Genomic DNA, 16,967 nt, shown 5'->3' on the forward strand with positions numbered 1-16,967 from the left:
AGAGGAACCAGTGGTTTTTCAAACGAAGATTCATTACTTGCCGACACTCCCTCTACGACGCTATATTGTGAAGTTTTGTGAAAAAACATTTCTTGCAAGCCAGACGTATAACATAAGGGAAAGAAGAAACAAATAACGCCCGGCTTTTTTCGGGCAACCAATGCTATATCTACGCAACTACATCACCATCGCCTGCATTCTCTCTCTCATCCTCAAACGCAGCGCTTCCAACGAGGCGCCAAGGCCGGCCGATGTGGCACAGTAACCGATTTATATCCTGGGTTTCACCGCGAAAAAAGAAGAAAAAAAAGCGCAGAACATAGGATAAAAAAATGGGCAGGGGGCGTGGGGGGGCGCTCGAGCAACAAAGGGAGACGATGGGCAGCGAGAGAGATAGAGAGACAGTGGCCACCGTCTTTCCAAAAAAAGCGCACGCACCAACGCACATACGCGTTCGTACAGCATGGCGAGCAACCGCGCGCGCTATCTCGGTCCCGGCTATTGCCGCTCCAGCGATCCCGGCCGCAGCGAGTTCTTCAATGATGCATTGCGCGGCCTGGCAGCCAAGAATCGCGGAACAAAACATATATAGAGAGTAACGAATAAGGATGAAAGAAATGACAAAGAGAGCCGGGGTGATCGAAGGAACGCGTGGAAAAGCTAATGAGAAAACGAACGAACGAATGGCGGTGAAAGGTAAAAGAGCGAGGAGAGACGCCGGAAAAGAGGTCTGGGAAGAAAAGAAACGAACAACAAAAAAGTGGGCCACCTAAGACGAAAATGAGATGTGATGATAGTGCTCGCGGGTGTCGATTTTCGAGTCTCGGTCGACCGTGTCTTACAGTATACTAGACAGGATTAATAAAAAAAGACAGAAATACAAACGCAGAAAGCTAACGGATAACGTTCCCTCACTCTGCTTCTTGTGTGGTCTGAGAAGAAAAAAAGGCTACACTTTCCCCTTCTGTTCTCCTACATCCTTATCAACCTCGCCTTCCGTTCTTGTGTTCCACGGAGTGTGCGCGTAGGAAGGGGGGGGGGGGGCAAGCTATATAATACGGTACCATTTTTTTCTTTTTCGGGAGATAGCTGGCTACTTACAGCCTTTTTGTGGGCACAGTCGCTGCGGGGATTTTATAATGGGGCCACTGCTTTTACAGCCGTTGATTTTTCCTTACCTTGTGAGTTTTATTACTAGCCTCGATTCAAAAGAATCCGTTCTTTTTCTGTTAAAAATAAGCATCTTTTTTTTTTTCAGGAGCAACCAAATCTGAAAGCAATCCACACTGCGCGAGGACTACACTGTCGAGCAGAAAGGTACACAAAGTGAACGTTATCGAGCAAAGTGCGAACTCTGTATCGTTAGCCAACATATAAGGCGCGGGCCTTTTAACTACTTTTCACCAACGCGCGCGTTAAGGCTGACTGCTCAGACAACGCGAGAACGAGGACGACGACAGTTGAGATGAAGTTGACGTATTGGTTTATGCTATCAATAAATGAAGACTCGCCTAAACAAACGCCCTCCTTTTACAGTAAGATCACATGGCTGACGGCAACGCTTTACAGAACGACGAACGCCGTGCACTGGAGGACACGGACAACATACAAGGCGTCCGAACTGAACTCGTCAGAGGTTAGTAGGAGCCCGAAGCCCACATTTTCGCGCTTCTAAGAGCTCCAGGGACAAGTGATAACCCGACTGGTAGCAGTACAAGCCAAACCAGTGAACTAGTCAGCTGTATAGTGAAGTTCTGTGACGGAGGAAACGGTTAACTGTATATTACAAGGGGTCATGCAAGTGCCGCTGTAGACGACGCCATCACATAGCATTTTACGAGCCAGAACACGTGGGGGTCTCCGGATATTTCGTCCATTTGGTCATCCAGCTCGTCTGTCAACCAAAAGGTCAAGGGTACGATCCCGGCCGCGACGCCTCTACCATTTCGGTGGAGGCGAAATGGTAGAGCTCCGTGTGCTGTGCGACATCAGTGCCTGTTAAAGAATAGCACGTGATTAAAATTTCTGGAGCCCTCCACTACGACGTCTCTCATAATCATATCGTGGTTTTCGGACGTTAAACACCGGACATTTATTATTATTATTATTATTATTATTATTATTATTATTATTATTATTATTATTATTATTATTATTATTATTATTAATATTCGCCATTATCTGGTTCTCCACCAGATACGGAGAAGAATGTAGAAGTGTGTATATTCCGAAAATTTTCAATGCACTACCTGACAAATTTTTTTTCAGCGAGTTCAAAAAGGCAATTAAAGAAATTACTCGCTGAGCTGTAAAATCACATGGTCTATTTGTATGCCACGTAATTTACTGCCTGTAAAAAAGTAATGGTGTCAATCGTTTGTCTGTTCGTTGGTAAGGAAACAACAATAGTTTTGTTACCTTGCATCCACATCGCTGTAACCGGCTCTGCCGGGCCTAGTCACATAAGTCCTAGGGACTTAGACAGGCCTGTTTCTTTGTATTTCTTATGGATGTGTGCAATAAAGTGTTATTATTATTATTATTATTATTAATTAAACGTGCACCAACGTCCCACAGTACACAGCCGTCGAGCATTTCGACTCTCTCGAAATGGGACCACCACAGCCGGAAATCCAGCCCGCGATAAATATACCTGCAAAACCATGCTGGCGTTCGGTGTCGCAATATACGCGAAATGTTACAATACATGCACACACGCTGGTTCGCTCGGAAGATTAATCTTCCACTTTCACCGCACGACCTCGGCTTTCTTTTCTCGGTCCTCTTTCTACTCTTCGCTTCTCTCTTCATCCTTACCGAGTGTCCTGAGAGCGCCAAGGACAGCTCGTACATTCTCATTGCGGAAAGAAGAATGACAAGATCCTTGTGACGGCTGAATAGAAACATTGAAAAAAAAAAAGACAGGACCATTACTTCTCTAAGAACTCTGACGCGGCAAAACAAAAACAAGAACGATAGGGGTACGAGAGATTCAATTTCGCTTCATTCACGATGCGAGCTGCTGCAGCCGTCACGCGTTGATTTTTCAGATCTGCAGAGGTGCATTTCAGCGTAGAATACAATCACCGACTTTTTGAAACCGCCGCACCTGTCCAGCCCACTCTTAACTAGCACACCAAAAGTAGGAGAAAAAAAAATGACATTGTGTGCTCGGTCACCCTTTCTTCGCTTGAAGCGAAGCGAGACGTTCCTATGCAATCAGAGCTTGTTGTGGATATCGTCAATATGTTGTTCACTGCCATGAACAAACAAACAAATTGGAAGACCACATGCATAGATGGATTTGTAGCATATTTGCCGTCTGATCGAGCTAGAAGATACTGGAGGCGACCCAAGTATTCAACTTAGATGTCTGACAGTGGCCCTCGCACGTGGGTGGATAACTTTATGCGTGCGAAGGCCAAAAGATGAAATAACATATGAAAATCTGCATATATCTGTAGTAGCATATTGCACATCATCCGTGAAATAGAAGGCGTCTACAAATCATAGTCATGCCATCCCCACGTCAGCAAGTCTAACAAAGCGCACTTGCAGCTCTTTTCCTGCCTCTCCTGTGCTACCATGCATGCTATAGAGTTATGATGTTGTCTCTGGACAGGCGCCCTTTTTTTTCCCTTGTGCTGCATAACGAACCATGAATGAAGGAGCACTTAGTGTTTCAACAACAACAACAACAACAACAACAACAACAACAACAACAACAACAACAACAACAACAACAACAACAACAACAACAACAACAACAATAATAATAATAATAATAATAATAATAATAATAATAATAATAATAAATTGATATGTGGGGTTTAACGTCCCAAAACCACCATATGATAATGAGAGACGCCGTAGTGGAGGGCTCCGGAAGTTTCGACCATTTGGGGTTCTTAACGTGCGCCCAAATCAGAGCACACGGGCCTACAGCATTTACGCCTTCATAAAACAACAACAACAACAACAACAACAACCACAACAACAACAACAACAACAAGAACAACAACAACAACAACAAGAAGAACAACAACAACAACGACAACAACGACAACAACACTGAACACCGGCATCTCTTAACACTGGCATTTCGACTCTATGGATCGAAACGCGATCGAAACGGCCGGCATCGAACCCGCGACCTTCTGGTCAGAAGCCAGGCCCCATGAGCCCTGCTCCATCGTGGTGGTGCCAGCAGGATGAGTACAGACCACAAAATTTCTCCTGTGCCTTGTTTTGAGAAGCAGCCAACGCACAAGCGCATACATAACGAATCAACCAAACACGAGCAGTATGCGCGTGCGCCCACCATACTACTGCAGATTGCGCGCACGGCCTTTGGAGCTCATTAAGAGGATAATCAATTCATCCATCCGTGCTGTGTGTGCTGCGAGAAAAACGAGAAACCCGATATATATATCGAGAAATCCGGACTATATAGCTATATAGCCATATAGAAACCCGAACAACATTGAGAGCGCTCAATGTTGTTCCATGTTATTTATTCTGCGTCAACTCTTCGGTGTGTTTACACGTTTTCTGAACCTATACACTTCTCAGCACCAAGGCAATTTAAACAAGCAAAACAGCACAGGTAGGCAGTTACACACGACATATCGTGCCCCACCGTGGTGGTCCAGAGGCTAAAGTACTCGGCTGCAAACCCGCAGGTCGCGGGATCGAATCCCGGCTGCGGCGGCTGCATTTCCGATGGAGGCGGAAATGTTGTATGCCGGTGTGCTCAGATTTGGGTGCACGTTAAAGAACCCCATGTGGTCGAAATTTCGGAAACCCTCCACTACGGCGTCTCTCGTAATCATTTGGTGGTTTTGGGACGTTAAACCCCACTTATCAATCAAACCAACGATATACCGTGGTCAAACGTTTACAGTTTCAAGCGCGTAGACTTATTCGGCATATAACAGATAAAGTAAAATAAGGCAACCGTTGTATAATACAATTTGAAGAAAAAATATTTTTTTTCAGAATCGTATACGTGCTATTTTAAAGCATTTTTTTTATATTTTTGTTCTGCGGCTTCAGGCGCGTCGTCACAACTTCCGCACTCGCCGTTTACAACTGCGCGCATGTATTACTTTTGCGTGGAGTCCAAAATAAACGTCTGAGCCTCTATGTATTCTGAATCGGTCGACGTGTTTGTTTGACGGTTCTTTACAACTCTACATATTCAAAACGAAACATAAAACAAACGAGAGACTGACTAATCTGCGCTATTTATGCTACCTTTTCGGCCTGCGTAGAACGTACGTTCAAGACCGCGAACCTGTAACTTAAGAAAAGAAAAAAAAACGAAGAGAAAACAACGCAACCACCGGGGCTTCCGTGTTTTCGTTTCTGCGTGGCGCGCATGTTTTCACGCGTCGTCAAGTTACTGCTGCATACACACAGTGCGGCCGCGACCGACGTACGCGTATAGCACCACGTTCGGTTTGTTAGCACGGCTTTTAGATAGAATGCAAACGGCGTTCCGAATGCAACGTGGAACGTTCCTCGGGCAATTTTTTTTTTGCTTAGGGCTCAACGCACCATACCTGGACTAGGGACGCGAACGAGATAATGATAATGCAAAGATCAAGCAAACAGCAAACGCCAGATAATACGCTGCTATCTGTGGGGCATTGTGAGACTCTTTATTGCCTCCGTTGCGGCAAGCCAGCGGCGTGCATCTTGGAGGCCGTGCGACTTTTGCTTTAGATCAAAAACCTGTATGTACCATTCGCGCGCGCGCGCGCTGGTACAATCTACTGGGTGCGTGTGTGTGTGCTTGCGTGTGAGTGTATGTAACAAAACATAATAATAAGAATGCACCTAGCGGTTGAAGTATGTACCTAGCACCATTGAGCGCACTAGGGGCCGGATTCCGCTAACGCGTTCAACTCATAAAGGCAAAGCTTAAGGGTCCCCCAATTTTTATTTTATGTTTAGATACTGCAGCCTAATTTGGGCTATCGCCAGAGCAGGATTTCTTTTGCGGTGTTGGAATGCAACATTGCAAGAGAAAAAAAAATTAAGACATATAACGCTCGCGAAAAAAAAAGAAAAGCACAAAAACCGCAGGAATATCACAGTGACTCGACGGAATTCTCACAAAAAAAAAAAGCTGACCTAGCTCTTACAAAAGAAATTGATTGATTTGTGGGGTTTAACGTCCCAAAACCACCATATGATGAGAGACGCCGTAGTGGAGGGCTCCGGAAATTTAGACCACACAAAAGAAAAATAAATGGAGGAACTAATTACTAAGATATAAGATAGCCGTTCAACGTAGATATTGACGAGCGTGTTATACCGTATTAAGCGATAATTTTTAACTTTAGGAGGAAAAGCATTGTGGCAAGCAGGAAGCAGCAAGAAGTTGCACACCCCTTTTATTAAGCCAGTTCCCAGTGGGAAACGGTTTGCTTTGCGAAGGTATGTCAGTTTCGGCACGCGTGGAAGACGCTTACTTTTTAAACTTTTATAACGGATGCCTTTGTTTGCTTTTCGAACGGCTTACCGCACCGGCGGTGAAAGAAGACTCCAAACTTCCCACAATAAAGGTACGGAAGTTTATGAAAGCAACTTTTTCAGCAAACTGTTCATTTTGCTTCCCTATGCAGAGGCAAAGAACAAACGATGCCCCATCTGCTGATAACCCTGAAACAACACGCGTGCCATCTCGCGATAGTGCGGGCTGTACTAACGAAACTCGTAATTACTCGCGTCATTACAGTGCATTGAGTGAGCCAGAGTGACAAGGAAGCGCCTACAACGAGACAGCCTGCATAGAAGAAGAAAAAGATATAAAGAAATATAGTAGCCACTGCATATCGTCGTCTTCAGCGTTTTCAAAAGGAAGAACTAAATTGCGCATGCAACGTGCGTACTGAACAAGTCGACGACAGGTTGGCGAATAAAAGTGTAAATAAACAAGTATACATGATTAACGCAACCGCCTTTATTTCGGCTTCGTAGTTTCGGCTAACTTAAAATGTTCTTCTTCAACACAAACCAACTTAAAAGGAACGAGAGCTCCACGACAGTGACAATCCGCCGCTACTTTCCACACGAGAACGCAGAATTTTCAAAAAACGTGCCTACCGAGATGTCAGTTGACTATGATTTACAGCTTTTAAAAAGGGAAAATCGGGACTTTGTAAGGCACCTATGTAGGATCCCCGTGCAAAACGAAATTAACATCGCACAAGCGGCAGCAAACCACTTGCTTAAATAAAAACATCATCTACCTGCGCTAACTAGAAAGACGGGTAGCATGTGCAGTAAAGGAACAATGTACATGCATTAGCATCACGACTGTACACAGGCAGGTTAGTTCAGTAATACGTTGATAGCATATGAATGCGCCCAGACTTGGCCTATTTGAACGAAGAGAGAACGACAAAATTGCTTCACGATAAGTATACTCTCCGTATTATATAGGTTTCGCGTGCAATATTAGTATACACTTATGAGGTGTACTACGTAAGTTTTGTGGCGCGCCAGGGACTGCAGCCCAATTTGTGACGCTTGCATGCGAGGCTGCAGGTGCGTGTGACGTGAGCATGCGCGTTTTTTCATCGTGGTGACATGTTGTTGCCCCCCACAATGGAAATCCCCGGCCACATGTCGTCCTTTGAAGTGGGGTCTCACAGTGTCAGCCGGGCTTCATAGCGCAAGCGAAATCCCAATGCAACCAACGATGACGTCACTGTTGCGGCAGAGCGTCGCGATAGCACTGATGATTGATGCGATAATATAACGATAACTCACACAGATATAAGAAAGATCGCACACTTATGTTGCACCTGCCTATAGTCACCATAGTGCGTAGCACATGACAAGAAGAAGTCCAAAACACTCAACCTCCGATTATATATCAGCCTATCTCTGCTGACTACTACGTCACGCAAGGCGCCCGAGAATAAGGGTTCGCAAGACATTACGCAGCGAGGTATTCATTCATGCACTCGATTTCTCCGCTGGTTCGCAAGAGGTGAACCAGGAAAAAATATCATGGCTAAAGAACAAGAGAACAAGAGAAAATATAATGGCTAAACGCAGTACCTAAGATAATGAGCTTTTTCCGTTGCTGGGTGGCCTGCCTCGTTTGTGCTATGGTAAATCGAGTCATCCAATATCGACATAAGCTCGGTCAGTACTTGAGAGGGAGACCACCTGGGAAGACCGAGTGCTGATGGCGTCCTCTTTTGCCCCGCCGCGGTGGTCCCTATAGTGGCTAAGCTACTCGGCTGCTGACCCGCAGGTCGCGGGGCCGAATCCCGGCTGCGGCGGCTGCATTTTCGATGGAGGCGAAAATGCTGTATAGGCCCATGTGCTCAGATTTGGGCACACGTTAAAGAATTCCAGGTGGTGTAAATTTCCAGAGCCCTCCACTATACGGCGCCTCTCATAATCAAATGGCGGTTTTGGGACGTTAAACCGCGCATATCAATCAATCAATATCGACATAAAGAGAAACGAATAGCCTTGAATGCCTCCTCATTCCCACGCACGCAATGCCCAACCGTGCGTCGTACATAAATTCGCGATAAAATAAGGCTTCAGCACCACACGTATCACTTCTATACACACTCTTCCAGAGCATGCAGCTGCAACCGTTCAAAGGACGTGGCATCACACGCACAAGACCGGTTTCGAAAACTATTTTGTAGATTAAAAAAAAACCCATAGGCATCAGAGAAGACTCAAACGCGTTTCATGACGCGCTCTGTAGTAATGAGAAGTAATTACGTATTCAGATTTGCTTTCGCCAAGGACAAAACACAACGGGTCACTCACTCCCGACGCCTGCGCAGCAAGACACGCAAGCCGTTCAGTTCAGATTTGTAAACCATGCAACACGGCAGGCAACGGCGGCTGTGTAATAATACGCGCCGCGCGGTGAACTCGGGGAGACCCTTTAAAAGATAACAACGCTTGCACACGCATACACAAGTGCGATCACCGACCAGAGTACCATATACCAGCGAGGGGCGATTTCTATCTCTCTATTAATGACTTCGCCACGGCGAATGTTTCAAACTCGCATGTGTGGAGTAGAAACACGCCCGCTTGACACTAAAACGATTAACTCTGTATGTCACCACGGGGAGCTATATACGAGTGAATGAAAAGTTCGCTTTCACGATTATTTACCGCAGCGTAAACACGGTACCTCGTTATCGCGCCTATCTCCTTCTGAAATCTTCAATCTAAGCTGAATAATCAGCAAAGAGAGAGAAAGAGAGAGAGTGAGAGAGAAAGGTTTATACTGCGCAGTTAACGCTCGTGCACACCGGCGCAACTCAGCCCCATGCATGCCTCGCCTTTCTTTTATTTTAGCCGCTTCAAGGATAGTGACACGGATTCAGCTCGATAACGGTGACAGAAAAGGCCGTTGCTATAAGATCTAGACGGGAGGGTGAACTTCGAGCCCACCTCGCGATTAACGCCAGCACGCGGCGCGAAGGCCAGTCGGGCGAAAAGACTTGCACCAGGAGAAAAGAAGTAACGAGAGAGAACAAGAGGGGGCTACGAAGCACAGTCTTCGAGCGGTTGCTCGCAATGAAACAAAGTCACGCGAAATGCTCACTTCGACAGAAGGAAAAGCGCGGTACCATATTCCACAACGAGCAGCATTAGGAATGACAATGTCGTAGGGTAACGTGTAGCGAAAAAAAATTGAAGAAAATCGAAGGCGGCCGAAGAGGGATGAGTTGTAGTAAAACCCCCAGTGGACACCTGGACCAGCGCGCACGCTGTTCGAGGAACGTGGCGTGACCGAAAGTGTCACCCGTGTTTCCACGAATGAGCCGGTGCACTGCACCTGCCTTGCATGGACATCGATTCGGGCAGCACTTGACCGCCACGAAGGATCGATGATGATGATGATGTGACCTGGAAATTTAACAGTATGCTCGTGACCGCGCCTTTGTGGAAAAACAACCCCGGCGGTTGTTTCCATAGACCTACACCGATCTTAGAAAATGATCTACCGCTTGGATACTAAGATTGATACACTTCGCCGGGTATAGTTGCGGGGTACAGATTTAAAATCGACTTGCCGGACTGGTTCTTCAATTGTAACAAGTTTTGCTCAATGTGTACGTGTTTACCACGCTTAACAATTAAGCAAATGAGTCAAAAACTAAAACCGGTATCGGCGACGAGACGCTTCCCGCGACCAGCGTTGCGGTGCATAATATCTCGTTGACTTGGAGGCTCGTTATAGGCGCACGCGAGTTGCAAACAAAATGTCGCACTTACCAGGTACCACATTTCCGACCATCGTGGATCGTTGAGGACGGTTTCGCGGAATTCACGTTTGCTGCGCCGCTTCAGGGTCTGTTGCGAAAACGATCGAACCTGCAGGAGGGAAGACAAAAAAAGAAAAGCACACAGACTTCGATAAATGTGTCTTTCCGAAACAACGTGAGACGCATGGTGCGTTGATTAGTCAGTATATTTACATTTTAGAAGAGGCACATCTCATCTGCCCACCTAACTTTTTGTCTCCCCTTCACCCACTCGCCTTCTCTGGGAATCCAACCAGTTACCCTTAATGACCAACGGTCACCCTGCCTATACACATGCCCGGTTCATGACCATTTCTTCTTCTTGATTTCAACTATGATGTCGTTCGACCCCGGTTTTTTCCCTGACCCACTCTGCTGTCTTCTTGTCTCTTAAGGTTACAACTATCATTTATCTTTTCGTCGCTGGACGCGCCGTCCTCAATTCAAGCTGAATCCTCTTTGTAACCCCGCAGGTTTCTACTCCGTAGGTAAGTACCGGCAAGATGCAGCTGTTATGTAAATTCCTTTTGAGGCATAGTGGCAGTCTAGCAGTCATGTTTTGAGAACGCTTGCTGAATGTGACCACCTAATTATTACTCCAATCACGTGGTTAGGCTCCGTGGTTACCAACGCGGAGTAAGTGTAAGTAACACATGCGAAATGTGGAAGCCGTATAACACTGTGTTTACTATCAGTGGTTGTCGCCAAGGACGAATTTCACGTATAGGATAACACAAAATTATTTGTGAAAATATATTAGCAACCACAAATGAGGCACCGTTATAGAGTTAGCAAGCTCTTTCATCAACAAAAAATAAACTTATACAGCCCAAATAACAGAACACAGTTCGTTTGTAGTTGATGCATGATATGCGGTAAAATACGCCGATCAGTTCTATACAAAGCGACTTCAACCAAAGCGGCAACAAGCTCTTAAGGGTTCTTGACGACTCATTATTAAGCGAGAATGAAACATGACGGATATCGCGATACCGTGCAAAACTCTTAGAACAGGTCGGTAACCGCCCACCCTAAAGCATATCGCATTTGCAATCGCACGTTATCACACGCCCTACAAGAATCCAGCTGTTGAATTCGCAATCGACAGATGATCGTGTCAGCCGTACGGCACTTTGCATTCTACATCGCGGTTACCTTTTTTCCGGGGCCGTGAGAACTAAGCATTGCCAATGAAACGAACCCCACCCCCCGAAGCAGGCAAGTGCTTTTAAGCTTAACAGGGCTACGCATATATCAACCGTGAGAATAGCAGTGCTTACACATATAGTATAACATGCAACACGCGAGTTCCGTTCGAAGGACGGCACAAGCGAATGATGTTCTCCCGCCTTCCCGTGGGACCACATGTACGACGAACGGGTCATTACGTGTGCATTCAACTTGTACAAACGTTGCTCGAAATTATATGCGTGCGTGATGGGCATAAACGACGCAGCCGCTTCAAGGCAAACCACAGAACTAGCTTAATCTGCAACGCAGGCAACAAACCCCGCCGCGGTGGTCTCGGCTGCTCACCCGTAGGTCACGGGATCGAATCCCGGCTGCGGCGGCTGCATTTTCGATGGGGGGGGGGAGGGGATGCTGTAGGCCCATGTGCTAAGAATTTGGGTGTACGTTAAAGGGGCCCCGAAACACTTTTTTCAAGTACCCATGGAATGAATTCACTGGAAGAGCTTATGTCTCACCAATTCAACGACGCAAAAATTTTTAAGAATCCGTCCACTGCGAGTGGAGTTACAAAGGTTTGTCGCATGCTCTCTCTTCTATCGTCGCACCGGAAGCGCTGGGAGCCAAGCAGGGAGGGATGGGAGGGGCAAACAAAAAACGTCACGCATGCCTCGCGACCTTGAGCATTTTTTTTTTTCTTCGAATGCGCGGCTTTATCAGTGTGATCGCGCGCGCACGCGTGGACAACTAGCGGCCTCCTGCGGCAATCTCTGTAACGAGCGAAAGCGTCATGTTCAAATCAGCCGACGGTTGATAGATGGGTCATTTACGTGCGATTTTTGGGCATATAACGTGATTTGTCGAGAAAAAAGAAAGCAATTTTTTGATGACTTCGATTATTTTTTGTGAATTCCAGGCCGCGCGCTGCGCTATAATATTTGGCTCACGTGTTGTCGGGAGCCCCTACTACCAATCGGCAACCAGCGTTTTCTGACCATGCTCTAAAAGTAGTGCCGGGCACCTTTAAAGGACCCTAGGTGGTTATAATTTCCGGAGCCCTCCAGTATCGTCTTATAATCATATGGTGGTTTTGTGTCGTTAAACCTCACAAATCAATCAATCAACGCAGGCAAGAAGATTCGACGCGCGTACAGTACATACGTACGCTACCTAAAAAAAAAAAAAACTCGAACAGCAAAGTGCCAAAGCAGACAACGACGTCGAGAAAAGGAAGCCGCATTCCGGCGAAGTCACGAGAAGAGTCGAAACAAAGGCCACGCTGCCGCCTGCTGGCCTTGGGAGAGTGTATGTACAGTATACTATTACCGACACACACGCGGACACACGGATGCGTAAGTACATATATACAAACACGGGCAAGCTGCCAGGCTGCTACGTGCCATTAAAAAGCTAGCGTTACGCGTCGTCGCATCATCCCGTTCGCTCGTGCCAGCCCTCCGAGTTGTAGTCGTCCTCGGAAAACCGAGAAACAGGAAGCGGCTCAACGCGGGGACACAATGTCTCGCTGTCGACATCGTCTCGTCCGTGCGGTGTCGTGTCGCATATACGAAACGGCAGCGGCGAAAACAAGTGTTGTCGCCGAAAGAACGGAGAGAGGTAGTAGCGAAAGGTATAGGGGCTAAAGGAAACAGGTAGAGAATGGCGTGCCGTCGACTATGCACGCAGGAAAAGAGAAGCCCGCGAGAAATGCCGAAAAATGAGCAAGCGAGATTACAATGACAGGAAGGCATGCTGTGAGCGTTAATTCGCTCCGTCCCCCTTGCTTTGCGCCGCCCCTGGCATACGTGTGACTGCAGCGGCGCCATACAACGGAGCCACTGAGTTGTTAATTATATATATATATATATATATATATATATATATATATATATATATATATATATATATATATATATATATATATATATATATATATATATATATATATATATATATATCAGTGGCTCGTTTTTCCGTGTTTTGACACAATAATAATGAGATCTAACAGAGAAAGTGCCAAGGAATGTATAAGGGAAGTTATTAGACCAATTGTAATGTAAATATGAAGAAAGAAAAGTGGGTGAAAAGATAACTTTGCCGTGAGGAGGAATCGAACGTGCGACCTTCGAATAACGCTTTCGATGCTCTACCACTGAGCCACCATGGCGACTATCCACCCCGCCACTTTATTACGTTTATATGTAAATTTAAATTTAAACATAGCGCCACCCCTCTCTCTCTCTCTCTCTCTCTATATATATATATATATATATATATATATATATATATATATATATTGTTAGTACGCCTTTAGTGGTGAGCAGAAGAGACGTTTACTTTGTGGAAAACGTAGCGGTAGAACCGACCAGCTGTCAAGCGGAGCGAGCGCGAGCAGCAACCACACTCTTCCTTCTCTTCTTCAGCTGGCGTTCCGGCCTGTGCCAAATATCAATGCTACAAATCACTCCCCCCCTCAGAAAAGGAGCCATCCTGGCGACCTATGGAACGGGTACGACGGGTGGGTCGTAGTGCGGCTTCAATCGATCTACGTGAACAGTCTCGCGGCCTCGATGCCGTCGGTCTGTTGATGGTTGAACCGGCTCAACAATATAGTTAACCGGTGAGGCCTGACGTAGGACTCGGTAGGGGCCTTCGTACTTCGGCAGTAGCTTGGTGGAAAGACCAGGAACAGATGAGGGAACCCGAAGCCATACCAAGGCGCCAGGCGAGTATGACTGCGAAGACAGGTTTTCGTCGTGACGGTTCTTCTGGTACGCTTGATCTTGTGCGGTTAAGGAACGCGCGAGTTGCCTGCATTCTTCTGCATAGGTGGCGACTTCAGATAGAGTTGTGGATTCCGAAGCGTCTGGATGATACAAGAGAATGGTGTCCATGAATGAGGAAGGTTCGCGCCCGTAAAGGAGGAAGAACGGAGAGAATCCTGTCGTAGACTGAGTGGCGCTGTTGTAAGCGTAAGTTACAAAGGGCAGTATGCGGTCCCAGTTGGTGTGATCAGCGGACACGTACATGGATAGCATGTCGCCCAGTGAGCGGTTAAACCGTTCGGTCATTCCATTCGTTTGCGGATGGTATGCGCTGGTTGTCCGATGCACAACGTTGCATTCGCGAAGAAGGGCTTGTACGGCTTCGGAGAGGAACGTACGGCCGCGGTCACTGAGTAGCTCACGAGGCGCGCCATGGCGTAGAATGAGATTGTGAAGGATAAATAAGCCAACTTCACGTGATGTGGCCTCTGGCAGCGCAGCAGTTTCAGCATAGCGTGTCAAGTGATCAATGGCGACAATCACCCAGCGGTTCCCGTTAGGCGTATAGGGAAGGGGACCGTACAAGTCAATTCCGATGCGGTCGAAAGGGCGGGAGGGGCAAGGCAACGGCTGCAGTTGTCCATTGGCTATGTGTGGTGGGCTTTTTCGGCGTTGACATTTGGAGCACGAACGCACGTACTGTCGGACAAAGCGGTACATTCCGCGCCAATAGTACCGCAGCCGGAGACGTGCATACGTTTTTATCACACCGGCGTGGCCGCATTGAGGATCCGCGTGAAAAGAGTCGCAAATGTCGGCACGTAGGTGGCGAGGAATCACAAGCAACCACTTGCGGCCGTCAGAAAGGTAGTTGCGACGGTACAGGAGTCCATCGCGGATGGTAAAGTGTCGAGCTGTGCGCTGCAGTGAACGATTGGGCGTAACTTGGGACGGCTGAGACAGTAACTCTATCATAGAGGCTATCCAAGCGTCTTGGCGCTGTTCATAGGGCATGTCCTCGTACGAAAGTGCCACAGCATCGAGGCTGGATACAGAAGTACTTCCGTGTTCATGGGGAAGTGGAGAGCGGGAGAGAGCGTCGGCATCTGAATGTTTGCGGCCTGACCTGTAGACGACACGGATATCATAGTCTTGGAGGCGTAACGCCCAACGAGCGAGACGGCCAGATGGGTCTTTTAGTGACGATAACCAGCAGAGGGCGTGGTGATCAGTCACGACGTCAAATGGACGGCCATAGACGTAGGGTCGAAATTTTGTGATTGCCCAGACGATGGCTAGACATTCTTTTTCTGTGACTGAATAATTCTGTTCAGCCCTAGTAAGAGTGCGACTGGCATAAGAAACGACGTACTCGTCGTATCCAGACTTGCGTTGAGCAAGAATAGCGCCAAGTCCGACTCCACTTGCGTCGGTGTGTATTTCTGTAGGGGCATCAGGATCAAAGTGACGGAGAATCGGTGGAGATGTCAGCAATTGACGTAGTTTCGCGAATGCCTTATCGCAATTGGAAGACCACGCCGAAATGCCCTCGGTGTCAGAAAGTAGCCGTGTTAAAGGGGCCATGACAGATGCAAAATTACGGACAAATCGACGAAAGTATGAACATAAGCCGATAAAGCTCCGGAGTTCCTTAAGTGTCGATGGCTTCGGAAACTGGGCGACAGCACGGAGTTTTCCAGGATCAGGTAGAACGCCGTCCTTGCTGACAACATGCCCTAAGATGGTGAGCTTCCGGGCGGCAAAATGGCACTTTTTCAAATTTAGTTGGAGCCCAGCATGTGTAAGGCAATGCAGGACACTTGCGAGGCGCAGAAGATGGGTATCGAAGTCTTTTGAAAAAACGACGACGTCGTCCAAATAGCAAAGACACGTCTGCCATTTAAGGCCTCGAAGTATGTTGTCCATCAGACGCTCGAAGGTGGCTGGGGCGTTACAAAGGCCGAACGGCATCACGTTAAACTCGTACAAGCCGTCCGGAGTTACAAACGCAGTCTTGGCGCGGTCAGCTTCATCCATGGGTACCTGCCAGTATCCCGATCGAAGATCCAGCGAAGAAAAGAATTCTGCACCTTGCAAACAGTCGAGGGCGTCGTCAATTCTGGGGAGCGGATAAACATCTTTGCGCGTGATCTTGTTAAGGCGCCTGTAATCCACACAGAATCGGATGCTCCCGTCCTTCTTTTTGACCAGTACCACCGGGGAGGCCCACGGACTGTTAGACGGCTGTATAACGCCACGATTGAGCATATCAGACACTTGATCGTCTATAACTTGGCGTTCGGCGTGGGAGACCCGGTATGGACGCTGACGCAATGGTGCGTGGGTGCCAGTGTCAATACGATGGACAATTGCAGATGTTCGGCCCAGACTGGTTTGTTTGAAGTCGAACGATGAGCGGAAATGGTCGAGAAGTGTCAAGAGTTGAGTTCGTTGGTCAACAGGAAGGTCAGGATCAATCGATGGAAGGAAGACGTCGAGGGAAGAGGTGGCGGATGTGAGAGCGGAAGTAACACTGGCGATCTCAAGGCTTTTTGCTTGATAGGGCAGTTGACTGGTGCAAACACAATCGATGTCCTCAAGGCGGCCGATGCATTCGCCACGGAATAGGGTGACTGGTACAGAAAGGAGATTCGTGGCATAAATGTTTGCGCAAGTGGCTTCGACCGTCAGAAGAGCAAAAGGCAGA

The 16,967-nt window shown here is 47.2% G+C and overlaps 1 protein-coding gene across 3 annotated transcripts in view; it reads right to left on the bottom strand.

The window, feature by feature from the left end:
- Positions 1 to 16,967, bottom strand: part of LOC119159553 (proprotein convertase subtilisin/kexin type 4-like) — a 247,366-nt gene that overhangs the window by 78,763 nt on the left and 151,636 nt on the right. For all 3 annotated transcript variants that reach the window (XM_037412354.2, XM_075891583.1, XM_075891582.1), the window contains exon 3: positions 10,279 to 10,377. In XM_037412354.2, the coding sequence (XP_037268251.2) occupies positions 10,279 to 10,377 (99 nt within the window). The remainder of the gene's footprint in view (positions 1 to 10,278; positions 10,378 to 16,967) is intronic.

The sequence above is a fragment of the Rhipicephalus microplus genome, chromosome 1 (assembly GCF_043290135.1).
Source record: "Rhipicephalus microplus isolate Deutch F79 chromosome 1, USDA_Rmic, whole genome shotgun sequence".
NCBI classification, from domain to species: Eukaryota; Metazoa; Arthropoda; class Arachnida; order Ixodida; family Ixodidae; genus Rhipicephalus; species Rhipicephalus microplus.